The 25,754-nt window shown below is 37.5% G+C and overlaps 2 protein-coding genes across 2 annotated transcripts in view; both read left to right on the top strand.

Moving 5' to 3' along the window:
* LOC148735668 (uncharacterized) lies at positions 1-1,301 on the top strand (the record flags this gene model as incomplete). Its single annotated transcript, XM_088752980.1, has 1 exon — positions 1-1,301. A coding segment is annotated over one exon (1,095 nt), but the record flags the coding sequence as incomplete, so codon positions are not given.
* A 9,055-nt stretch (positions 1,302-10,356) lies between these two features.
* The window catches only part of LOC111329599 (kinesin-like protein KIF21A), a 28,839-nt gene continuing 13,441 nt past the window's right edge, over positions 10,357-25,754 (top strand). Inside the window, exons 1-15 of the mRNA XM_022934329.2 lie at positions 10,357-10,760; positions 10,906-11,085; positions 11,287-11,329; positions 14,169-14,351; positions 14,879-14,926; positions 15,569-15,661; positions 16,439-16,561; positions 16,987-17,154; positions 17,655-17,770; positions 18,130-18,232; positions 19,083-19,175; positions 19,665-19,747; positions 19,936-20,033; positions 20,515-20,581; positions 21,059-21,212. Of these exons, the coding sequence (XP_022790064.2) occupies positions 10,726-10,760; positions 10,906-11,085; positions 11,287-11,329; positions 14,169-14,351; positions 14,879-14,926; positions 15,569-15,661; positions 16,439-16,561; positions 16,987-17,154; positions 17,655-17,770; positions 18,130-18,232; positions 19,083-19,175; positions 19,665-19,747; positions 19,936-20,033; positions 20,515-20,581; positions 21,059-21,212 (1,587 nt within the window). The 5' untranslated portion in view covers positions 10,357-10,725. The remainder of the gene's footprint in view (positions 10,761-10,905; positions 11,086-11,286; positions 11,330-14,168; positions 14,352-14,878; positions 14,927-15,568; positions 15,662-16,438; positions 16,562-16,986; positions 17,155-17,654; positions 17,771-18,129; positions 18,233-19,082; positions 19,176-19,664; positions 19,748-19,935; positions 20,034-20,514; positions 20,582-21,058; positions 21,213-25,754) is intronic.

The following is a 25,754-nucleotide window of genomic DNA, read 5'->3' as shown; positions in this document are numbered from 1 at the left end:
GTTCAACTTCTAGAAGTTGCAACTATGAATCAACTATTCCAATTTGATGGCAATCTTTACGAGCAGACCGACGGTGTGGCCATGGGTTCTCCATTGGGCCCACTTATGGCAAACGCATTTCTCTGTTCTATCGAAGAGAAACTAGATCAAGACAACAAGCTCCCTGAATTTTACAGAAGGTACGTGGATGACACGTTTGCTATTGTCACAAGTGTACCAGCGGCAGAAGATTTATTATCAACGCTAAATAACTGCCATCCGTCCATACACTTCACCATGGAGCTAGCATCTGGAAACAAGTTACCTTTTGTCGGTATGGAAGTGCTCAAGAAAGGCTGTACACTAGAAACTAGTGTTTATCGGAAACCAACAAACACAGGCCTATTGTTTCATCACCAGAGCCACGTCGATAAAAGGTACAAGAAATCACTACTTAAGACCATGTTGAATCGTGCATTCCGCCTGTCGTCCACATGGGAGTCCTTCCAATCTGAATGTGATCATCTAAATATGATGTTTACAAACCTCAAGTATCCCGACCACCTCATCAATTCCACCATCTCTCACTTTGTCACCTCAGTTAGGTCGGAAAACCCTGTAGTGCAAGCTCAATTATCTGTCAACGAAAATGCTGTTCACCGAGTGGTTTTGCCTTTTAAAGATCAAAAGTCAGCTGACGCAGTGAAAAGGCAATTATCAGATCTAAGCAACAAAATCGATCACACCCTTCATCCCGTGTTCAAGAGTCGCAAAATCTGTGAAGATCTCAGAGTACGTGAGCCTAAACCTCCTATAGTTAGCCAACAATGCGTTGTATATAATTATAAATGTGATCTGTGTGATGCAGAGTACGTCGGGTACACCAGCCGGCATTTACATCAACGTATTAATGAGCACCGTAATTCGGCCATCGGCAAACATCTAAAGAACGACCACGGCCTACAAACCATCGGCGACCTGACCAAGCATTTCAACGTACTTAAAAAGTGCACCGGGAAACTGGACTGTTTAGTTCATGAAATGCTTTTCATAAAGAAGATGAAGCCCTCTTTGAACAAACAATCGGATTCCATACGCGCGAAACTATTTATTTAATAGTTTACATTTATGAACTTAACACGCGCAATTATTTATTTAAATATTTTAAATATTTTAAACTTTTTACGTTTGCCACCTTCGTACGGTATAAATTAACTATTCATTTTTATTCTCTTCTCACTTGAGAATGATGACATGGAGTCATCGAAACGTTGTGTGTTTTTCTCGCTAGTGTTTATTCTTAAATGTCTAACAAAATCTAATGTCTTCAAGAGAAATTTCTTTTTCACCGATTTTCAGACTAGGTCCTGAGATATACGCACATTAAATATGTAGGTGGAGACGAACTGTTTCAAAACAAAAGTTGTTCAAACTATACGGAATGAACAACATTACGCACGCGACTGGAGACGATTAAAGTGAAACCTCTAGAACTTGCGCAGGGTGTAACGTTTACTTTGAAAACATTCAGAGGTTGTGCCTTTACCTTTCGTTTGTATTTTGTTAGCTACTGTAATTTACTATAATTTTTCGTAGGGAACGAAAGGACTTGAAAAAAAAACATAAAAAAGGAGAAAAGAATAGCACAACCACAGGAGTTTAATTGATATTCCCCAAAAGAGAATTGAAAGCATTTTCCAGATCTATCAAGTATCCAGATCTTCATGGATCATGGGAAAGAATAACCTCAACTTAGTAATCAGGAAGTATTCATTGTGTTGTTGATTATACCGAATTTTTTTCCTGGCTCCATACAGATAAAATATGTTGGTCGGAACAAAAACTTCCGCTAAGATCCTGACATATGAAAATGACATATGACATATGAAAATGATATACTATCAAAGTGCTCAAGCCATTCCAATTAAGAGACTGAATCTGGTAAATCTCATCAACCAGGGTTGCCTTTTAAAAGCAGCGTGACTCGCATTTTTTTGTCGTTGGAAGCATGAAATTATTGTAAAGGGAAAGATCTTCCGCGAAAATGGTCATTACACTGGTCTGTCAGTGTTTCAACAACTTAAAAGAATTGCTGAAGAATAAAGATTCCATCTAACCTCCATCTTGCCTTTAAAGTTCTGTTGTATTCGCTGGTATTTGTGCGGTTGATTCTCTTGGGAAACTTTCTAGGCTTATATTTTCAAATCCTTCCTGCAACTGAGTTAGACTCTTCAGCTCCTTCTTTCATTTTCAGCTCCTTCCTGAGTAGATCTTTGATTTGTTCAGTGATCTCTCCAAAAAAACAGCGTCTCTACTCGCTTACCGTTTTCGTCATAACATCTCCTTCGTTTTCCACAAGCTCTTTCTGTTCTTTTTCTATAATTGTCTCGATCTCATACCCATGCTTCTCTTTTGTTGACACTTTCCTCTCCTTGTCTTTGTTAATTTCTGTTTGAGTCGTGTACCACATCCTCAACTCTTCCGTCTCTCTTGCATCCATAATCACCGGCAAGTCGTTTGACGGGATCGTAATGGCTTCTTCTAGTTTTCCTTTCCTCGTTGAGCCGACCTTGCTTGCGATTCAGCGGAATACGTTCTTGATGTTTACCCAAAGAGAAAAAAACGACTCATCTAGTATTTCCATTTTGTTAACCAAGTGACTGAAGAGTGACCTCCCATAACAATTGATTCTTGCCAAATCAGCAGCTGTACTTTGATCAGTTGTTACAGGCAGAGTATCCCATATTCGGGTTTATTTGGGTTTTCCTTTTAGTAAGTCAAAAAAAACAAAATACATAAAAGCCATGGTGGGTTTTGAGTAGCAAACTAAGATATTTTTGCCTTGTTGCCTGCTTTCATTGTTTACTTGTATGTCGGTACTTTTGTTGTACAATTCTAGCGAAATTTTTGGTAAACAAAAGTGTTAATTAATGGCCTTTCTGGCAAAATTAGTTTTCATGGTAGTTGGCAGCTGAGTTTATACTCGTAACTTCAATTTCCTTTCATACGATGAAACTTAACACCAACCTTGCTTAGATAAGCGGAAACTCTTAATTGTGTTTTTCATTTTATTTTGTAAGCTGCTCTCTGGTATGATTTTGAAATCAAAACTGTAAATTCTCACCTGAGTTTCCTATTTTTAATGGCCCAAAGCTTATTTAACCTCCTTTTCCCGATACGTGAATATTTCAATGTAAATCATTTTTGCTTCAAAGACAAGTTTTCCGTTCCTTTGTAATTCCTCTCTAAATATTGTCAATTTAGAGGACAATAGAACCTCACACTAGTTCAATCTTTAAGCAAGCTTTGTTGATTACATTCTCGATTACTAAACTAAAGAGATAAGAGGTCATGTCGCTTGTTGGCCTGACCTAGAATAAAGTTTACCGTGGAACCAAAACGCTTTCTCATCTTTGACGTTCGTATAAGCTCGCTCGAAGTAGATCTTCGTGTGCCAGGAAATCGTGATCGAGTTTAATTTCCGTTCTCGCTGCCGAGTCGCTCTACAACGCTAGTTACACCCGTTATTATTGTGCCGACTTGCTCTACACTTCAATTTAATTGTACTTTGCTATACCCTCACAGAACAATTCAACAAATGCTTCTTCTCGTGTTGTGTAACTTTATTTAATCTTACCCTTTATTTAAGCTTACAAACATTCCTTGTAACCCTTCTAACCTTCACATAACGACATAGCCAAGAGGACTTCGGTATGCTTGGACGAATACGCTCATAAACAAATTCTTTCAGTTTTCTGCCCATTCCTCTAAGACGTTTCAGAGTAGCCTCTGATACTCTACTGGATTCTCGATCACGTCTAAATATACCGTTGTGTTTACATGTAAACATAATGTGAGATAGCTCGTTTGATATAGCAGGTTTCGCTTGATATTCCTCGATAGAAGATTCACTCGTAAAGGATCGCTCGTAAATTGATCTCTCGTAAAGTTCGCGGACCGACCTGTGGCATGAGGTAACGTGCGAACCACCTACTTCGATCTCAAAATTACCGCCACAAATAAAGACAGTTTCCATTGGAGAAAAGAAATACAAATCTAAAAAATTCTTGTATTGTGATGAAGACATAAAGCAATTTTGGGGAATTCGCCCGCTGTTCACTGTTTTGGAGTAGCTGTAGCTCAAGCTGACTTGACTCTAAGAGTTCTACATCACATGACGGTTGATTGACAAATGGTCCAGTGGGACCTAAGGCTCCTTTTATAGCGCGCCTTCGTGTTTAAACCATGCGCTCTAGGGTTCATTGTACGCATCCGCTTGCACTTCACGCATGCGCTGTAGTGGAACTGCGTTCTGTGCCTGAACGCTAAAAAAAAAAAAAAAAAAGAAAAAAACCAAGCCGAATTTATATCTCAGGCGTTTCCTTCGGAAAGCCCGAGTAACAATCGTTTCTTAAAATCCAAGATGGCGTATGCAACATGGCGGATTTAAGATGGCGTACGGATACTGTAGATATGTTGTCTTTGTAGCGATGGCATTAAACTAACCATTAAATGTGAGTGTTATTATTTTCTTTCTCCATTTGGTGAAAATTTTGAGAGATCAGACAATAAACAGAAATATTTCAAAATTGTATACTTTTACTTAAGTATATTTTAACACTGCCTGGAAAAAAATCATTGAAACTCAAATAGTTTTGAACTCAGGAGTTTAAAAACTTGTTTTCACAAATAAAGTTCGCGCTTGCAAAGAGTAGTGTTAGGCAGTTATTGTTTGTTTCCTGCCAATGATATAGAAAGGAGTGACCTCACTCCATCACCCGATAAACCTGTTCAGCTACACTTTTAAGGCGCTACTATAGTACACAATATTCAAAAACGCACGATGGCATTACTCTCCCCCGTCACGGTGTGTGGTGCTGAAAGGCTATTTTCGGGGGTCCTGTCCAATGCACTAAATAAATAAGTCTTTGGGAGCTCTGTGAAAATTAATTTCCAGTCTTGAAGCATTTTTCGGAACTGCGAGAAGACAACTCAAGCTTGAACCAGTTGGTGTAGAATCTATTTGCCTCAATGTAAAGGGGAATACAAATACATGGTTTTTCGTATGTGCCTGTTATCGCTCTCCAAGTAAGTGTAAAGTCACTGACTTTATCTCTGCCTGTTCTACTGCTGCAGAAAACATGCTAAAAATCAGGAATGAAATTGTATTTGTTGGAGATTTCAATATCGATATGATGGCCTATGTTGATGGGAATTTGCAAAATACGAATAATCCTTTGGCTGATTTCTGCGATCGCTATTGTCTCTCAAATACAATAACTGAACCAACAAGGGTTACTAACACAAGTGAAACCCTAATTGATGTGATCCTAGTTAATCGACCTGAGCGATGGACAAAGAGTGGCACGTTGAAACTTGGAATAAGTGATCACGATCTTGTATACATAGTGAGAAAACCACGCCTACCGAAATCGAAAGTGCAAACGATTCAGTCCAGAAGTATGAAGAAATTTAATGAAGTCTCTTTCTGTTGTGATTTATCTACTGCTCCATGGGACAGTGCCTTTTTTTATAATGATATTAACGATGTCTGGAATCACTGGTCAAAGCTCTACAAAGACATAATAGACAAACATGCGCCTATTGTGAAAAAAAGGGTTCACGCAAACCAACTTCCGTGGATCAATGTCCAAATAAAAAGAGCAATTCGACTGAGAAACAAACTATACCGCAAATACCGCCTTAGTCGGAATGACGAAACTTGGGAAAGTTATAGAGTACAAAGGAACTTAGTTACCAAACTTAAGCGAACATCTATTAAACGGTTCTTCTTGGACTCTTCAGCTAACGCAACAACTCCTGGAGATTTTTGGAAGCGGGTAAAGCCTCTTCTACCGTCTTCTGGACAAGATAACAGCGATGGTACATGCATAATGGTTAGAGGTGCAGTTGTTAGTGATCCATCAAATCTTTTCAATAAACACTTCTCTTCACCTGTTCTTGATTGAACTATTTTGACTAAGTCTGTTGAAGATTTCGAACATCATCCAAGTGTGACTTCAATGTCGTCGCGCAATTTCAATCTTGGTTTTTCATTTCAACCTGTCAGTACGGAATACATTGGTAAATTGCTTACTGGCCTGAAAACAAACAAATCTTGTGGACCTGAAAATATCACTCCCATGATTCTTAAGCTATCTGCGTCAACAATCAAAGGGCCTTTGACTAAGCTCCTTAATTACAGCCTTGCTAACTCAACGTGGCCTCAGGAATGGAAATTAAGTAATGTTACTCCAGTCTATAAAAAGGATGATAGCTCTCTTGTGGAAAACTACAGACCAATCAGTATCTTGTCGTCCATTCCCAAGATTCTTGAGAAAGTTATGTATGATCAGCTCTATGATACTTTCAAGACCCACTTCTCTCTCAATATGTATGGATTCTTAATTGGGCACTCATGTTGCACTGCTCTTCTATAAATGGTTGACGACTGGAGACTAGCCCTGGATTCTAGGAAAGTCCCTGGAACTATTGCCATTGACCTTTCCAAAGCTTTTGATTCTGTGTGTCACAGTCTACTCCTAGCCAAGTTGCGTGCTTATGGTCTGAATGATGATGCCCTCAGATTCGTCCAGTCATACTTGACCGAGTGACAGCAAAGAGTTAAATTCAATTGCAAATTCTCTGATTGGCTTCCCGTTCAATGTGGTGTGCCTCAAGGTAGTCTTCTCGGTCCCTTATTTTTTAATATATATACGAATGACTTAAACTTTGCTGGCCAGATCGCTTCCTTGCGTCTATATGCCGATGATACGACAACTTATCGATCTCATCACGATATCACTTTCTTGGAAATTTCCCTGAACCATGATATTGACATCTTCCTGTCTTGGCTTTCTCGTAATTATCTTATGGTCAACAACATAAAGTCCCAAGCTATGATGATTGGAGATATTGCTTACGACCCTCAATTTATCATTGGTGACTCTAGAGTCGAGTTATCTAACTCACTCAAAATCCTTGGGGTCACAATTGACGACAAGTTAACATTTGCTGATCACATTCAGAGTGTTATAAAAAAGTTCTATGCCAAGATTGGTGCTCTTAGGAGACTCAAAAAACTTATGCCTGTAGATGTCTCCCTATCACTCTATAAGGCTTACATACTTCCTCACCTGGAGTACTGTACCGGTCCGCTATTGCTTGGAATAAATAAAACACTGAGCTCTAAACTTGAGTCAGTCAATAATTACCCACTCAAAACTTTGCTTAATCTCGGCAATAATGTTGATTACAATACAATCCTAGCTAAAAGCAACATGAAAACTCTAGAACATAGGCGATTTTATATTTCCTTGGTTTTACTTTTTAAATGTATGAAATGGAACGGTCCGGAATATATTAAAAACTTTTTTAAATTGCGGGAATCTAGATATAGTTTAAGGAATAAAGGTGTAAATCTAGTGCAAGCAGGGTATAATAATAGATGGATCGTATCATAATTCCTTTACATATAAAGCTAGTCACCTTTGGAACAGTTTACCTTGAGAAATTAAGGTTTTGTGACCCAGGAGGGCTCTTACGAACTTGTTAAAGCCGAAAAGGGCAATATATCGAACAGACCTTGAAAAACCTTCTAGAGGGTAGACTTGTATATACTGCTGCAACCCGCAGAACTTATAGTTACTCAAAAGCATAGCCCGAGTAGATTCCATATTCGCTATAGAGTGTCGTAATTAGCCATCACGACACATTCGTTTCGCAAACACTCTAGATCTTAGGCAGTCGACCCACACCCATTATGTTAATGTTATGATAATCGTGAGTGACAGTGAATTCTAGAAGACTTTAATCGGCGATAATTTGAAAACGCGAATTGCCCCAAGTATGGTTTTGAACGCCATAACAATCGAGATGGCCAATTGGCACCTTGATTCAAACTCGGAGCATGTTCAGGAAGTAACTTTTTAAATATAACTGCGAGGGAATTCCAACTGTAGTCTCGTCTTGCAGGTCCACAGTCCAGCAAACTTGCGTGGATGGCGCTGCAAGAGAGACAACGGTTGAAGAAACTTGTTCTGTTTCACTCTCGGCCTATATAACCACCCAAACCGAGGTCGGTTCGAAACATCGTGACTTATACTTTTTTATTTGTCCGAAACTGCGGTCGAGCAATTTATTTGAGGCTCACTGATAAACTTTTGGCGTTTATTAATCGTAAGAAAGCAAATGTTTTTTTCCTCTGTAGGACGTGTTCGGCATGGCTTTTTTTACCTCCATTGAGTTCCTATAGGAGAAAGGTTTCCGTAGTCAGGGGAAGGGCTGTCGCAAAAAAACAGCAGTCAAAGAAGACGATTCTGGTTTCTGCACTGGGGCCAGTCCCACAGTGGCCTGGCTCTTTAGAGGATGAGTACTAATACAGAACTTTTCTTTGATCTGCTACAAAGGTAGCACGCGAATCTTAAAAAATACGAGTTTTTGTCTTTCTTGTAAAACGGGAAAAGCTGACAATTCAGTGTAGGTGGCAATGGCGCTGCAAAATCATCTTTAGTTACTGCTTTGTTTCGAATGACGAATCCGTGAGGTATTTTATTTTTGATAATTTCTTTTATTGAAATATTTGTTAGCTTACCAAGGCAAAAAAAAAGCATGATTAATTGGTCACTGTAAGGAGTTTCTAAAGCTAACTGTTCCAGCGTTAGCTCTTCGTCAGAGCGAATCAACAAACAAGTTAAAAAAAAAAAAAAAAAAAAAAATAGGCAATCAAATAAACAAACAAACCAATTCCGTGTTGTCGTTTTGTCTCGGTCCCTACAAAAAACAAAAATAAAAATAAAAGCAAAAGCAAAAACAAAAACTTGACCTCGCGCTTGGTCAATAACGCACATGCATGTTTCAATATCTTTAATTCGCAAGCGATACTGGCAAATACCCGAGTTGTGGCTATCTAATGGTCAACACTGAGTTTTACTAACTTTTCTTGAGACTTTCAGCAGTTAGGTCAGTTCATCCCTTTGACACTTTCCTGTCACTAATGCCAACGTGATAAATGTATTATTTACATGAAAGTGCTCTTCTCCATAGGTTTTTTTAGTACAGAGTCCGTATTCCAAGTACACCGATATCCTAGGTTGACTCACCCGAATGACTGTCTATATTTTTCGCCTTCAATTGGGATATCGAAATCAGTATATTTCCACTACGATTTGTATCTTTTTAGGTTTGAAATTTAAGCTTGCACCCCGTGAATTTCTGCCCCAAAAGTTATCAAAATATATACCGGCGTGTAAAACTTCTGTTCTCTGCATAGCATTTTCCAAATCAGATATACAGTTTTTAGGAAAAAAAAACTGTCATTTAAAAATTACGTGCAAAATTGCACTCCGTAAAATTCTGAATCATCACGAACTAATAAATAAATTTGGAAATTGATTTGAGAGAATCTTCGATAATTTAAGAATATACGAACACGATTAAGACGTTGCTCAGGTAACGTTTTTGTTTTGAAAATCACGAAAATATATTTTGACTTTCAAGTTGAATGGAGAAAATTCCGTAGAATTGTTTTGGTTTCCCTGTGTACCGATTTTTGTCGCTTTTAATTCGCTAAACGCTTTTTAAAATACCGATTGAAAAGAAATGTAAATGATTACAAGGCAAGCTTTTCATCAATTTTTTGGCAATCTTCTCGCTGAGTTCTTCATGGGGGTTGCAAATTGTGAAAAATCGCAAGCTTGTTTTTTTATTCTAAGTCAGTATCTTGAATTATTTATCGGTCACCCGAAATCGATGTATTGGAAACAATGCCGGTAACACTGAATAATTCATTTTGGAAGCTTTATTCATTAACAATGTGCGTGGCTGTCTTAACTTACTTGCGAAACTTTGCTTTTTTACATATTTCAATTTTAAAAAGCGCGTCAGATATTTGTGATCATCGTGGCTTTCAAAAGAGTTAACCTCTCTAATTTTCCAAATAATTTCAAATGGTTGAAATGTTTGTTAAAATTTAGAAATTGAGAGAAATTTAAAAAAAAAAACGGAAGGTAAATATTCAGATAACAAAAATCTACCCCGATAAATTGGGACGCTCATGTGATGAAAAATAATATATTGGACTTGTACGTGCTCCTTTCATGTTCCAGAGATAGTCAAGTGACTTTTTGGAATTTGTTTCCTGTCAATAAATAGATAAAGCTGAATTAAACCTTTAAAGTGTTCCATTTTTGTCTTTGTCGTCAAGAACAAAAGTTTCCGGTGTACTGGTGTTTTCTAGACGTTATGACGTCACCAGAGAATCACCCGCCAAAAGGCGACATTTTAAAAGCAGCTTTCTGATTGGTCGACGTTGGCGGATACAACCCACAATTCAGTGCTCCCACGCTAATTTTTTCTTGGCGGCCATTTTGTATTGGAAGGCGAATGTTAATTTAATGATATTCATATTCGAGTGAAAATCGTTCAAGCAGCGAAGCGCTTTAACCTGTCCTGTCCATTTCGCTGGTATTGAAAGCCTTCGACGATGTTTTCGAAGCTCTGAACTTGTGTCGATCGTCGATATTATTACCAATATATGGCGTGAAGCAGGGACAAAGTTTGTCAGTAATCCAGAGTCCATCCACGCGATTTTGTAGCGACGTGATGATAATTTTTTCTTAACCATCACCGCAGAGACATCGAATATGAATGAAGTAGTCTATCGCTGTTGTGCTTGGCTTCGTATTAACAAAACGGACTCTATTCCTGGAAATTTTGTATTGTTTTAATTTCTGGCACAACAACCTTATGGAAGACGAAACATCGGTTCGAGTGGCTTTGAGGTAAGGTTTTACGGTGATCAAGGAAAATTCTTTGAAATACACTAACAGTTTATTACCAGATCAAATGATTTAGACACCCTGCCAAGTATTATGCAGCGTGGCTTTTTAAATCTATTTGTGCCCTTTTTATGTTTCTATTTTGTAGGATTCGTCCTCAGAGCGCCGCCGAGCGTATAGACATGTGTAGGGTTTGTACTTGCGTTACTCCAGGACATCCTCAGGTTATACTCGGAAAAGACAAGGCCTTTACGTTTGATCATGTTTTTGACATCGAGAGTAAACAGTATGTGATCTATGAGCAGTGTCTCAGAGGACTCGTCGAAGGGTGAGTTAACCTAAATGGCGTTTTGGCGACTTCATTTTGAGGCCGTTTCATGTTGCGATTGTTGTTGCACATTTCCCATGTTGATCGACGCATTCCGCGCTTAGCCAGTGCCAAAAATTGCGTTTATAAATACCGTAAGCTTATGTTTGCGTGATTGCAGTAAGCTTAACTTAAGCCAAGAATTTTTCCTTTTCATTTCAGCTGCCTTGATGGCTATAACGCTACAGTTCTTGCTTATGGACAGGTAATTACACTTTTGTTCGTTTGGATTAAATTTGCATCTGTATGCGTTTAAAAAGTTAAATAAATGCGAGCGCTGTTGCACTGAAAAAATTATTGGCAAGTCCTTAGTCGAAGTGAATTTCCGGCGGTAACTTAATGTTCAAAGCCTTTTAATGGCCCTTTCTTTTCATAAGTTTTGCACGGTTCACGTATTTTTCTACTTTATAGGGGCCATATATCGTTTAATCCCGGTTGTGTATAAAACAGTCCTCCCTGGAATATCGATGATGATAGTTTTATTGTAATGTTCACCGGGAGATTTTCATGTTCTTATCCTAATTTCTAGTCTTGTTCATTAACCGCAAATGCAATCTGTATGTATTTATTTTCGTATTTTGCGTTCGAAATGATTTTTGTCGATTTTGTCCGTTTGAGCCTTTAATCAGCGATCTAACTCGAGTCCATTTGATTTTTATCTAATAATAATAGAGTACATTGTGTGTACGGGAGATGTATTGGTCCATTGCTGTTCTGCATTAACTATCGCGGACACAATTTTCTCAATTATTCACCACTTTCACGGTTGATAAATATAATCCATTTACGTGGTGGTTCATCCGTGAATTTGAAATTTAATTACACAAGATTTAGAACCTAAATGTAAACCACAATATTTCAGTGTACCATCAGGTAGATTATCTCAGATTATTTCTTATTTCGTCCAGATTTTGTGAAAATTAAGCCCTTTGATATCACTGATATCTCGAGCCTAGAGTGATTGGTTATGGAATTTTGTGTTTTTTTTGTTCTACGCTAATTTTAATTTGAATGCCATTTTGTCCCTCCACTTTTGTCTTTATTTACATTTTGTCAAAGCTGTAGATATTACATACTATCATGGAAATTTTTACAAGGTTCAGTAAACATATAATTTATCTCCTGGAGTGACTGAGTGGCATCAGTGATTAGATAATAAAATTTTGCTTTGAATTAAACCTACCTATGAAAATACTAGGAAAGTCCGTTGAATAATTATTTGCATGGTGCAAACCCTAATCTTAGAACTTAAGTGGGGTCATAACCTGTTAGAATATCCATCTATCTTTCTGTTGAAATTTGAGAAAATTCAATTCTTGTGCTGTGCTTTGCTATTCTCTGGGTTTTACCCTGTAGTCTTAGCAGAAGTAAAATTTTGTAAAGGTATTGATTTCGTCCATGATTGTTTTTGTAGCTATATTTAGCTAAGATAATATTTACAATCTCAAGAGTGAGAAGTGGCAGTATTGATTTATTATCGTCAGATATTTTTTTGCTGTAGCTCTTGCTATATCCATGGATATAATCCATGGATCTCAAAATAAAATCAGTCTTTCCGTGCCATTTTTCATCACAATGAATTAGCTTCATCATGGCACATTCTATTGTTCAGTAGCAGATGGAAAAAAACTGTTGGTTCATAAGTTAACTGCAGGGTATAAACTCAGTATTGGTTTAAATAAATATTGGACTGATGCCTTCAAGATGAAATTTTCGTTTTCTTGTGTATGCCTTCATAATGCCTTCGTAAATTATATTGTTCTAAGTGGAGGACTGTTTCATTTTTTCTGTTTACACTTAATGTCATGGAGACTGGTTCATCCTTGTGAAATAGTCAAAGGGTATAATGTGTTTAAAGCAAATTATGAATGTAGAACATCAAAATTTATCATAGATGTGCTGATCTAATGCATGAATTTAAAGCAAAACAGCCATTTCACGTGGATGGATTATATTGATATGGTTTTAAAACTCTGATTTTTGTGTTTGTGCTAATGAATTGCCAAAAATTCTAATGCCTGTAAAGCACAAAAATTTCATATACACGTAAACTACTATTCTTCTGTGCACCTGGCTAAAAGAAATTTTCAGAATTCCAGTGGTGTGGTAAGTAAATGGCCACATTCGTAACTGCTTTTAAAAAATTTTAAACAACATTTACAAATGACTCAGTCACTTAAATTACATGTAAATGAATGCTTTGGAAATAAGTTATTACTATGTTAAATTTGTTGTTAAAACAGGCTATTATTCTTTGAAAATGGTATGCAGGCTCATAAATCCTCATCAATTTTTACCTTAAGCATCAATTTTTTAGAGAGAATTAACTTAACGATAGAAATGGAAAATGTCGACTTTTATCTGATGTGCAGTGTCTTTATGAAAACATAGTCTGTCAAATGTACTGTCTATGGTGGTTTTTACCTGGACTGTGCAGTGTATTTTAAAAAAACACCTTTCTGTACAATGCACTGTAAATGATGACTTTTGCCTGAGGTGCAGTGTATATCAAAATAAATAATTATCAGTCCTGCTGAATTCAGTGCAGCATTAGGGAAAGAGAATACCTTGAAGTTCTTACTTAAATGCATCTTAACATTAATTTTTTAGTTTAAGATTGTTCATTTTTGTGTCTTTAGAGTTAAAGAAAACTCCAATTCAGATTATTCTTTTCAAAGTTGTTTTCTGTTATCATTTTTGTGCTGCTGTGGGGGAAACCAGCTTATTTGTAGAGAACCCTTAAGATTTTGTTGATATATTTTGCAGAATAAATCTTGCCACGGCATATGTTGTGAACATAAATGATATTAGACCTTGGGCAACAAGTTAATTTGTATTGTTGTAGTGCAAGAAAACCAATAGTTGACTGTCCTATGAGGTTCGTAAAGAAATGGTTGCACACATAACAGTGTATGCATCCTTATGGTTGTATTGTGAGATCATCTCAGGGGATGGCAACAACTGACTTTACCATATAGAGGCCTAGTACAAAATCATTTTATGTAGTGGAACCAATACTTATCCAAAATTTCCTCTGTCTACAGACAGGAGCTGGCAAGACTTACACAATGGGGACAGGGTTTGATGTTACTGTGACACAAGAAGAGGAAGGAATCATCCCAAGAGCCGTGGCACATTTATTTGAGGGAATTGATAGAAGGAAACAAGATGCCAAACAGAAAAATGAACCTCAGCCTGATTTCAAAGTCACAGTTCAGTTTATGGAGGTGTGTATAAATTACAATTATTCTAACTTGCATTTTAGCAAATTTTTCTTTCACCTTCTTTTGCTTTCTGTTTCTCCCTGAAAATGATTTATTATGCTCAATGCCTTAAATTTCCTAAAGTGTAATATTATTATTTCTTCTGAAAATAAATCAACATGAAAACTTGTGAATTTACTGATAAATTAACTACCATTAGTATCCATATCCCCTGTGCTTCTCTCTGTCCATTTCCTTTTTTACTGACAAGGAGGATTTGGTTAACAATCAACTTTTTAGGTTGGCAATTTATCAGTTCCTTTAATAAAAATGGGCAAGACATTAAGAAAATCTATTAGACTGAAGAAACGTGACCCAAAGGGACACTTCTTGGATTGTGGTTAGCATGAAGTTTGAGTGAGCATAATTCTGTTATTTACATCAAGAGAGTTGAAATAGGCAGGGGGTGTGTGAATTATTTGTGGATTATTTCTAAATAGTAATCTGCAAATCCCTCTTGGAATTAATTTGGACTTTCTGACCTCTTCTAGCTTTATAATGAAGAACTTATGGATTTGTTTGATTTGGATAACAATAAGGTATGGTCCAGTTTTGTGTGTTTCATGTACAGTGTATGTGCATGCTGCATTTACTTTTAAGCTCCTTTCTGATATTTAATATCCTTTGCAATTCTGTAGGTGTCATGGAAAAAAATATTAAGAATAGGGATATTTTACTAGCAAGAAATGTTTTCTTTCTATATGTACAAGAATTCTAGAACTAGAATCTGCAGATTTGGCAGTCAGGGTGGAAATTTTTTAAAAGAAATCCTGATGTATCTTTTTCTTCTTAAACCGCCTCCCGGTTAGCTCAATGGATAGAGCACTGGACTGTTAGGTGGGAGGTCGAGGGTTCGAGCCCCGGCCAAACCAACACTCAGGGTCTTAAAATAATTGAGAAGAATTTGCTGCCTTTCTATAACATCAAGAAATGGTTAGATATTCTAGTCTTCTTGGATAGGGATGAATGAATGGAGGTCCCGTCTCCTGCAGGGTTGGGGCAGGAGACGTTAATTTCCCACACACGAGATTACTGTGTGATGGATGTCCTCCCCTGGGTGGAATGGGTGGGTTTACATAGGGCCATGTGTTAGAAAACTCTTTACTGGGTGAATCATGTATTTACCCTCTTGAAATAAAGAACATCGTATTGTATTGTATTGTATTGTATTGTCTTTAAAGGGTCGGAAGAGTAATGTAAAAATTCATGAAGATGCAAATGGAAATATTTATACCGTGGGTGTCACTCTGAAGCCAGTCAACTCAGCACAAGATGTAAGTTGTCAGTTAAATCCTTTTACTTTCAAGATCTCATGAATGAGATTTTCTTCTCACTGTCTGTCATATAATTCTTATGATGTTAATGTGGAGAGTTTGGTATTGGATCAACAGATGATCTCCTCACTGATATTTTTCTTTATTCTTATCACTTGTCTGCTTGATATTGTAAGGAGAAATTCATTCTTGGTCATTTATGGGAGCTGCTGGGTTTAAAATGCTGTCACAATTAAAGTAATCACAACAACCACTCAGAGCAAAGGAAAAAATCTGAAGGTGCCAGTGAGAATTCAGATTAAATAGAAGGAAACTGCTTTCTGGGCAAGAAAGCCTGAGTGACCAAGCTCTAAAGAATTCTGGTTGGTTGAGAAAGTGGTGCTGTGGTCTAGCAGCATCCAGTGGCCCCTCGCACCTTACTTTTGCTCTTGAGCGACTAAGGAATCTTTAGTTTTTTCATAAAAAGCATACGCTGGGCACCCTGGATTTCAGAGTTTCAGAGTACTGGGCTCCCTTTAATTTTTCTTAGAGCACAGCCTTGTAGTTGTTTTTGGACCACCATTTACACTGCAAAATAGGGAAATCAAAGGAATCCTGGGTGACTTTTAACACACATTTAAAAGTTGCTCTGTGAATTACAGAATGCAGTTAAGATGTGTGTGAGAGAGAAGACAGGTTTAATCAAGAGCCTTGCATCCAGGCTACATGTTTGTTTTCCATTGAAATATCCTCTGAATGCTCTGACAGTTATGTGTTTTTCTGTGTTATCTATTTCAGACTTTAAATTGTCTACAACAAGGAGCCTTATCTCGTACTACTGCCAGCACAAACATGAATGCACAGTCATCAAGATCTCATGCAATATTTGCTATTCATGTAAAGCAGCAGCGAGTTGTTAAGGTAACAAAGAGGAAATTTTTGACCAAGAAGATTATAAAACATGAAATTGGAGTATAGGTGAAGTGCCCCAACTCTTTAATTCTGAAAGAAAAGGCCCTTCCCTGGCTTTAAGTAGTTAACGTGAAAATGTATTGACTTTGGAATAACTAGAAGGACAACTATATACTGCAAACACGGAATGAAGGGGGGAAAATAATTTGTTTTCAAATTAGTTTGACATTAATTTTTTACTTGTCAGTGTGATGCTATTTTTGGGTGGAATATGTTGATTCTTTTAGTAAAATTGCATCAAAAGAAAAAAAAAGATTAAATGTATGAGGTCATCCACTGATAATTCAGCCAAATGAATTGTCAAAGAGTACATGTATTTACATTAGAATTGCATTACCAACAGAATAACATTTGAATTCCATTTTTTCAACTAGTTAACAGATGGTGATGAAAAGCAAGGTTCGGAAAAAATCAGCAACTATGAATATGAGATGCTTACAGCCAAATTCAACTTTGTGGATCTTGCTGGCTCTGAGAGACTCAAAAGGACAGGGGCAACTGGTGACCGTGCTAAAGAAGGCATTTCTATCAACTGTGGTCTGGTAATTAGAGAGTTTCTTCATTCAAATATAACCTCTGTAAACTGTGATGTTGTTCCAGGGCTTACTCTTGACTCAACAACTTGTGTATAGTCTTTTTTTTAAATTTAATTTCAAATTGAATTGTCTCTCCAATAGATTTTCCTATACCCAAACATAATTATTATCTGCACTGTGCTCCTTACATTTCTTCTGGTAAGGACAAGGAGAATTTGCAAGACCATCAGAAGATTCCTAAATTGGTGACCATTCCTTTATTTTCATAACCTTTAAATTTGATTTTAAGGGTATTGCTGTGAGAAGAAATTAGAAGCCAGTACAGCCTCTCATAGGGGTTGCAGGCTTAATAATTTATGTCTTGAACTTGGAATTATTCCCACAAGGATTTTTATCAGTTGTGAGACACAAGACCTGTATCCTACTGTTATCATAGTGATTTTCAAAACATAGTTTATCCTGTATATTGAGAAATGACTTTTCTCTATTTTGGTTCATGATTGCAGCTGGCACTGGGGAATGTGATCAGTGCTCTTGGAGATGCTACAAAAAGGGGAAGCCATGTTCCTTACAGGGATTCCAAACTCACAAGACTACTCCAAGACTCACTGGGAGGGAACAGGTGACTACCCATTCAAGTAGTTTCATGAATGATACTGTCTAAACTCACCCAATAAGTGGCCGAACATTTTATAGCTATTCAGATCAAAGGACTTTAAGGTCAAGTTTCTGTAGCATGAAGCAACATTGTGTTTAGCAACTACCTCTAGAAGGGGTGTTGTTCATAAGGCAAATCTGTGTCCCACAAAATGAAAGTGAGTGGTTTGATGCTAGTAACAAAAGTTGGGCTAGGTATTATTATGTAGTGGTAACGGCAGGAAATGGAGAATTAACAGTGCAGGCCCATTTGGACTTATCAATAATAATCAAAATAGGTTTGAACTGTATCAAAAAGTAAATGATTTTTGCTTTTTCTATTAGCCGCACTCTCATGATAGCCTGTGTTTCACCGTCTGACCGAGACTTCATGGAAACCTTGAATACACTCAAGTATGCAAACCGCGCCAGAAATATCAAGAATAAGGTGACTTGATTTCTCAGCTGAGTTATATGTAATGGGATTGGTTAATCAGTTCCAGTTGCCTTTTCCACCCTCTCCACGTCATGCCTGGCAGAGAAAGATTTGCGTTCTGACTTTTGTTAAAGTATAAAACAGATGTAGAATCGCATCATTGAATAAAATCTCGCATTCTGATTGGTTAACGAATCGAGGTATTTAGCGTGGAATTGCGAGTTGAAAACGAGACTAAGTGATATTGTTTCGCATCTACGTAAACACAACAATTTTAAAGTAATATGCTGTTTCCTTTTTTTATTCATTTTTATTCAGTTATGCGATTCAAAGAAAAGCCATTACTTCACTCGTGAATTCCGCATTAAATTACACTTGAAAACCGATATCGCACTCATCGCTTCGCGATTCGTGCCATATCGGTTTTCGCGTGCAATTTAATGCGGAATTCCCTCGTCAAGTAATGAATTTTTCTATAGTATTTCAAAAGGATGGGAAGTGGGATTGAATCCAAGGTGTACTTAGGAGAAAAATTCCTCACGATGCTTTTTTGCTCCTTGGGTTCATTCGTTGATTCTGGTTTAATTGAAGTGTTGAAACATTGAGAAAGAAAAACCCTCTTTTAACTGGGATAAGAACTGCATAAGTTGAACCTGGGCCTTAGCAGTAAGAAGCAAGGGCTCTCACTTTAGAATCATCGTGCTTGCCACTTATTCAGTAATAATGTGCCTGTATGTCACCTCTTATCAGACTATTAGACATACATCAAGTTAAACCACAAGTAGTGATTCCACGTCTCTCTAACATGTAAATTTTCTATCTTTCTTTCAACTGAAATGATAACATTGGTTTTGTTTCCAAGGTGACTGTGAATCAAGATAAAGCGAGTAAACAGATGGCTGCCTTGAGGCAGGAGATACAGAAACTTAGTTTAGAGCTGACGGAATTTAGACAGGTACATTACGTGTACATGCGTGTTATGGGAGTCATCCTGTTAAACAATTAGGTTATAAACTTATTACTTACATCCATTTTGAAATCACTTCTAAACCTTGCATTCTGATTGGCCCTCAACGGCCCTTAAATGGCGTGATTTATTTACAAATCGCACCATTTTATGCTCGAAATCGCATCATTTACCCAGCCAATGAGAGACAGCTTCACTAAAACGCAACAACCAATCAAATTTCAAGGCTTGCTAAAAGAAATCAATCAAAGTGCAGAAAATTGAGACAACTTTTGCAACCTTTTACATACCAGCTCAATGGACTGGATCGATTTAACAAATCGACAGTGATTTAACGGGGTCTGTACTCTTATCGTCAACGATATTCTTCAGCTCATGCCGTGGTCAAAATGTCGTGGACTCGCGAGGAGCAGCTAAGTACAAACCTTAATTGTGCCTCTGTTAATAAATGTGTTTTTTTTTTTTTTTTTTCGGTAGGGGAAACGAGTTTCAGGAGTGGATGGTGAGCAAATCAGTGATGTTTGCCATGAAAATGTCATGCTGAAAACTGAAAATGACAAGTACGTATGTTGTAACTTTGTGACACCCCTTGTTTTCAAATTGCTCCTAGAAGGGAAATTTTATTTTGGGGGTTATCGTGTAGAATGTAACAGAGTGACATATTACATGGCACACCTCTACATTGGTGCATATAAAAAAAGAAAAAAAGAAAAATAATGAATATGAATTGACATTTATGTTTTGGCAGACTTCGTGTGCGTATTAAGGCCTTGCAGCAGACTATTGACACACAGTCAGTCAGAATAGCTGACCTCATCTCTTCTCAAGTGTTGGCGTCTATGGATGGTACGAGAAACGATACATTGAATTTGTATATTGGAGTTATCAGTGTCACTGGCAAACACTATGTCTAAGAGATCTAAAAGGGATAGCAAGAAGGCTGGAATCAGACAGATTTTGTGTGAACATGACCCCAAACATCATGCACTGAATGCAGATTACCTCTTTCGAACTCTGGGATTTTTTTAGTTGTTAGTTGGCAAATACAAACGCTTTAAAGCTCTGTATGTCACATGTGTACAAATTTTGAAAAGTGAGTTAATTCATTAGAAGAAAATAGGGAAATATATGTATTTCCACTACAGTCCATTTTCCGCTCTGTTGTGTTACTGTGGGTCACTTAAATTGTTAATATGGTTCAAGTAGAGAAGACGAAACCAGATTGAATATGACGTTCTCGAAAGCTTATGGCTTTTTTCCCTTTGTGTTCCTCATTTAATTAAATGAATGTCGAAAGATTACATATTTTCGTTGTATTTTTTTCAAGGTGAAGGTGTTGATGGAGGAGTGGAAGATCTCATCCAGAAATATTTAAAAGAAATTGAAGAGCTCAGGTAAAAATTGTAGCGACGTTTACAATTATTAATAAGCAGGGATTGAATTCATGTCGAAACCAATAGGAAATCCCGGGGCAACTCACTTTGGTGGCTAGCACGCTTTGCCTTAAATACAGTCATTTAGAGCTTCAAGGCAACTTTCAGCATTTCGTCGGTACCCATATACACTTGTATATTTCTGATAGCATTAAGGTACATTTGTGCTGTGAAGAACGCAGCACACTGACCTTGGCCAAGACTAGAACCCAAATCCAAAACGAAACATTAAATTTGGTCCAGAACGACAGGGAAAAAAAAAACAGAGAATAAAAATCAAAGTTTGGATGGCTCAGTGAGGCCATTCTACTACTCTGCTCTCTGTCCGTGTTATATCCCTGTTCTAATTGGATTATTTTACGCGTTTCGATGCCATAATATGGTAAAATATCGAAATAGTGGAATAATAATGACAACTTATTATCCCTTCACTTTTAGAAATAAACTTACGGAAAGTGAAGCCATGGCAATGGCTATAACACGTCATGCGACATTGAAGTCTCGGATGACGTCACCGTCGTCTCAGGAAACAACCACGTCTGTACTGGAGATGGCCAAGATGGACTTGGCGAAACAGCGGCAAAAAGCACAGGTGGTATTACGAAATCCTCCTTCTCTCTCCAAAGTCAAATGTGTTAGACCTGTTAAGCCTCGTGGAGGCAGTTTTCATTCAACTTTGAAGGGAGTAAAAACTTCTTCTAACCTTCCTGTTAACTCCACTCGACCTCAAACTAAATCTTTTCTTCAAACAAATGGTGGCAGGCTTAAGGTTGTAACACCGCGACTACCTTGGAATACTGGCGCTGTCCCGTCTAGGACAGACTCCGGGCTGAGCCCTCGGATTTCCCAGCGGAGTAGTCTTGTGGCCTTGAAAGAGCTCAGTCCTAAACCTCGTAGACCTAGCAATTATTTAACTCCCGCTGACCGGGATAAACCGTTGAACGGCGTCACTGTTAACCTGGCGAACAATGTTACTGCTAATGTAGTATTGCGGAGACCTAAACAGAAGCCTGTTAATTCTGAAGTTATGGCGGCTAAGCGTAGATCTCGCAGCCTAGAATCTTTAGGTGGGAATAGCGATGCGATGAACGGTTACCTAACACCGGTGCAGTGCTTTAAGTGCCGTAAAGATCTAAGTCGGGTGTTTGACTCAAGTGCGTCTAGTAGGTGTTCCGATGCCTACAGTTCTGCGAGTGATCTTAATTCTTCTTTACCAGAACTTCGTTTTGATGAGAACAACAATGTCCAACTCGGTTCAACTCCAAAGCCATCTGTTCCTAGGCCACAGGCGCTGAAAGCAGAGAAATTAGTACAACACCCACCCCCTGTTGACATCGTGTCTGACACAGAGTGTTATAAGTGTCACTTTGAGAGCGATAGTCAGGCTGAGAGTGATTACGGGGTGACTGTCGCTTCTGACAGCGAAGTGTACAGGTACAAGCCTAAGATAAAAGACAGACGAAACTTACATTTAGATTCTCCCATGCCTCATCTTCTGAAGGAACAAAGAACCGACTCGGCCGGCAGTATACAGGAACGTAAGATTCAACTTGAAGAAGACCTTGACTCGCTGCTCGATTCAATGGCTTTTGCATTAGAAAATATTGATGCATCAGGAAAAAGCGGTGAGCCACTCCCTGGTAAGAATGGTGGTGTCCCCCCTGATGCCGTGTACACACCACCAGCGTTTTTCAGGCCAATATTCGAGGTCAAGATTTAAAACCGTCAATTTTTTAATTTTCTGTTCGTTCCTTTTCTTGGTAATTCTTGTGGTTTTGTGGTTTTGAAGACAACAGTTCTCTAGTAGGCTATGTTTTTTTTTTCTCTCCTGTACCGATATCAGAGCCTTGATGTTCTGAAAGAACGTTAAATCGTGGTCCATCAAGTACATTAATGTTTTTCACCCTTTTGTTTTGCTTGTTTTGTTTTGTTTTGTTTTGTTTTTTGGTATTCAATACATTATTGATTAATGACGAACCCACAGTAAACGCTGTGTTTGAAATACTAGAGAAAATGTCGTTTTATGCTGTTTGATAAGAATAAGGAACTTTAATAAACGAAAAATGGTAGACTGGTTGTAAACATAGAATAGAAATTGATACACGGTCACTAAAATTTGAATTCTTAAATACATGGAAAGATATACAATTCAGGAATGTTTCTAAATAGTGTTTAGATAATTTAGCGATAGAATTCCCTCCTAATTTGAATGAAAAGAGTAACTGGTATAATTCGCTCTAAAAGCAGAAATGGTAATAGTTATTGAAATAGATAAAGTCAGATGAAAGGTAAAAATTTTATTTAATAAAAGTAATGTAATTCGAAAAAAGTAGAGTTTAATTTTAAACCATAAAGAACATTTTATTTTTAGTTAAGTCATAGAATTTTGTTGTTAATTGATGACCTTTTGTGCTCTTTGCATGTGACTTCCTTCCTGTGACCGTGTTAGACCTGGGAAAAAATGTAAATCTAGCAGGGCTATTTTCAGATAACTTAAACTACTTGCATGACATTACGTTTTATCTGAAACGTGAAATTTGTTGATAAGTGTGGATACCGCACGAATGACGATGCCTAACTTCCTCCTTAATTTACTCAAGGTTTTTTAATGATGAACTCAGAATGATGCTATAAACGCCATAACAATGACAGAGATATAGCAAGGCTCTTTTTGAACATTTTTTAAAAAAATAAAAATTTGAGCGAAATCCACTTCTTTGTGTTCTTGCCATTAATGTTTAATTTAATTCCTCATATTCTCAATATGGTTACCTCACTCTTGATTCTGTTTTGCGTTTTCCAATTTTATTTTGTCAATTTCGCTGACTGCCACCATTTTGTTGAGAAGCACGTTTTGTGTTTTACTGTTCTATTTTTGATTCCTTGTCTTTTATTTCGTCCATTTTCAGTTCTTTTGCTTCCTCTTTCTTTTAACTGCTTGTTTTCATCTTTTGTTTATTTAGATTTTCTTTGTTTTTGTTTCCTTGTATTGTTTTAGCTGGCCTCATTTGTTACTTGTTCTGTTTGCATGCAAAAGCTGCGTACATTAGCAGTATTTTACTTTTGTTGCAGTTTGTTTTTTTAACAGTACGTATGTTTGGTCCCCAAAGAAAACGCGGAACTGCGATAATAATTCGAAATAGCTTGCTCTGCATGTGGTTATGAAAGCAATTGGGTTGGTATTCGAAGGCCTTACTTGCCCACGTAATTGTGAACTGTGCTTGCTTTCTATTCTGTTCCCTGAGGCCTCGCCAAACTGAAAGAACTGGGTCTTGTCGGCAGAAATGGAAAACGAAAGCCTCTGTAAACCCTCATAGGAAACCTTTAGGCTACGCACACGAAACCCCCCTAAAAAAATACAGCTATGCGTTAGACTTGAAACTCTTGGAAAACTAAGGTTTTCTTAGTAAAGCCCAGCTAAATAGTTCTCTAAGTGTCTCCAAAGGGCCTCTAGGAGCAGCTCCTATACGATATCCATGGGGGTTTCTAAAACATAGGCATATGGTTTCTTATAAAATTCGTACACACAGCCAATTGGTTACCAAAAGCGTGTCCAAAAGTTTCCCAGGGATTTTTACGACGTTTCTGGTAAATGTTATTGTACGGTTCATTATGTCGAGTCGTAATAACTTCGTTTAGGAATACAGTATGTTCATCTGTCTGTCTACGTGTCTGTCTACGTGTCTGTCTGTCTGTCTGTCGGTCAGTCAGTCCGTCAGTTTGATCAACGGTACTTCGTAACTCGTGTCTGTCTGTCTGTCTGTCAGTCAGTCAGTCCGTCCGTTAGTTTGATCAACGGTACTTCGTAACTCGTGTCTCTCTGTCTGTGTGCTTGTCTGTATGTCGACCGTCAGTCAGTCTGTCTGACTACGTAGCTGCTATGTGGCAGTCCGTGAAGCTGTATGTCCATCTACTTTCTGTCTTTGCATGAAACAATCGCTCATCATGCTTTCATTCATTCGGTATTGTGGCTGTTACTCGTTTCTGTCTCACCAGACATGATTGATCTTCGAATGCATAATCCACATTCTCGTGTCTTCGTGAACTTATCCATACAAGTTTCTTGATTTCAAATTAACAATTATGATGCTTCAGCTTATCACCTCATGTATGCTACCATGGAAATCACAGCAGTGGTCATTGATCTACTTCTTTTCCTTTGTCCGCTGCAAGCTCAGTGTTCAAGGTCTGCTTGGTAAGGTCTTGCATGCTCCTTTATCTGTCTTCTGTTAATCTAACAAAATGTATCCAAACCTTTTGTGAAGCTGGGATATGACAATGTTTTGACCCATTTTGTGGCTTTTTGGGAGGCAATTACCCACGTTACTTTTATTTTGTTTTGTTTTGTTTTTTCTTTGTTTGTCGTTTTTTATTCGTTGTGAAATACTTTTGCCTTTTTCTAACTCAGCATTTTATCATAACATTTAAGAATTCTTCATTAAGTCTAGCCGGGTAGTCGGAGACAGTTAATGTAATATTTAGCACTGAGCATTTATCGTGAGTCTTTAGAAGATTAAAAAATCCGTAACATGAATATTTGAATGTTTTAATAAAGTTAACCAGTTATGGTGACAAGCCCTTAAAAAGCACTACGCTAATGCTTTTGTCTAAAACTCTGCTGAATAACAATTTTAACTAACTCTTTCCTTTTATTTATTTTCAAAATCGCAGTATATCCATTGGTGAAAATTACTCTGTAATGCTGTTAAAGTAAACGTCTGTTCTTGGCCATATTTTAACATGTTAAGGGTTTCAGACGATTCTTTCATGCGCTGCAAAACTGCTGTCAGCGGTCCAAGATTGAGACTTGACGTGACTTGTTAGTAATCATTAATCAGTAGTTGAATCTATCCCTATTTATTTTATGTTGCTGAATATTCATGACATAGGTAAGATTTGTAGGTAGACCCAGCACTCATTCAACTTGAAAAGTGAAGAGAGTTTTAATTGTGTGCGTTAGTTTTAGATCACTGAAAACCCACTTGTATTTCGAATGTTATTCATTGTGTCTAAAATGTTTTCTGAGTACGAAGCAATTTTCATTTGGGTGTAATACGGATTGCATTGGTTTTACTTTGCTGTCCTGTGTGATTGGTCCAGAAAACGCTTGCCACTTTCGCAACCAATCATATTC

Source organism: Stylophora pistillata, chromosome 3 (genome assembly GCF_964205215.1).
Source record: "Stylophora pistillata chromosome 3, jaStyPist1.2, whole genome shotgun sequence".
Taxonomy (NCBI): Eukaryota; Metazoa; Cnidaria; class Anthozoa; order Scleractinia; family Pocilloporidae; genus Stylophora; species Stylophora pistillata.
The sequence above is the reverse complement of the archived record's forward strand: the minus strand, read 5'-3'. Positions and strand labels throughout refer to the sequence as shown.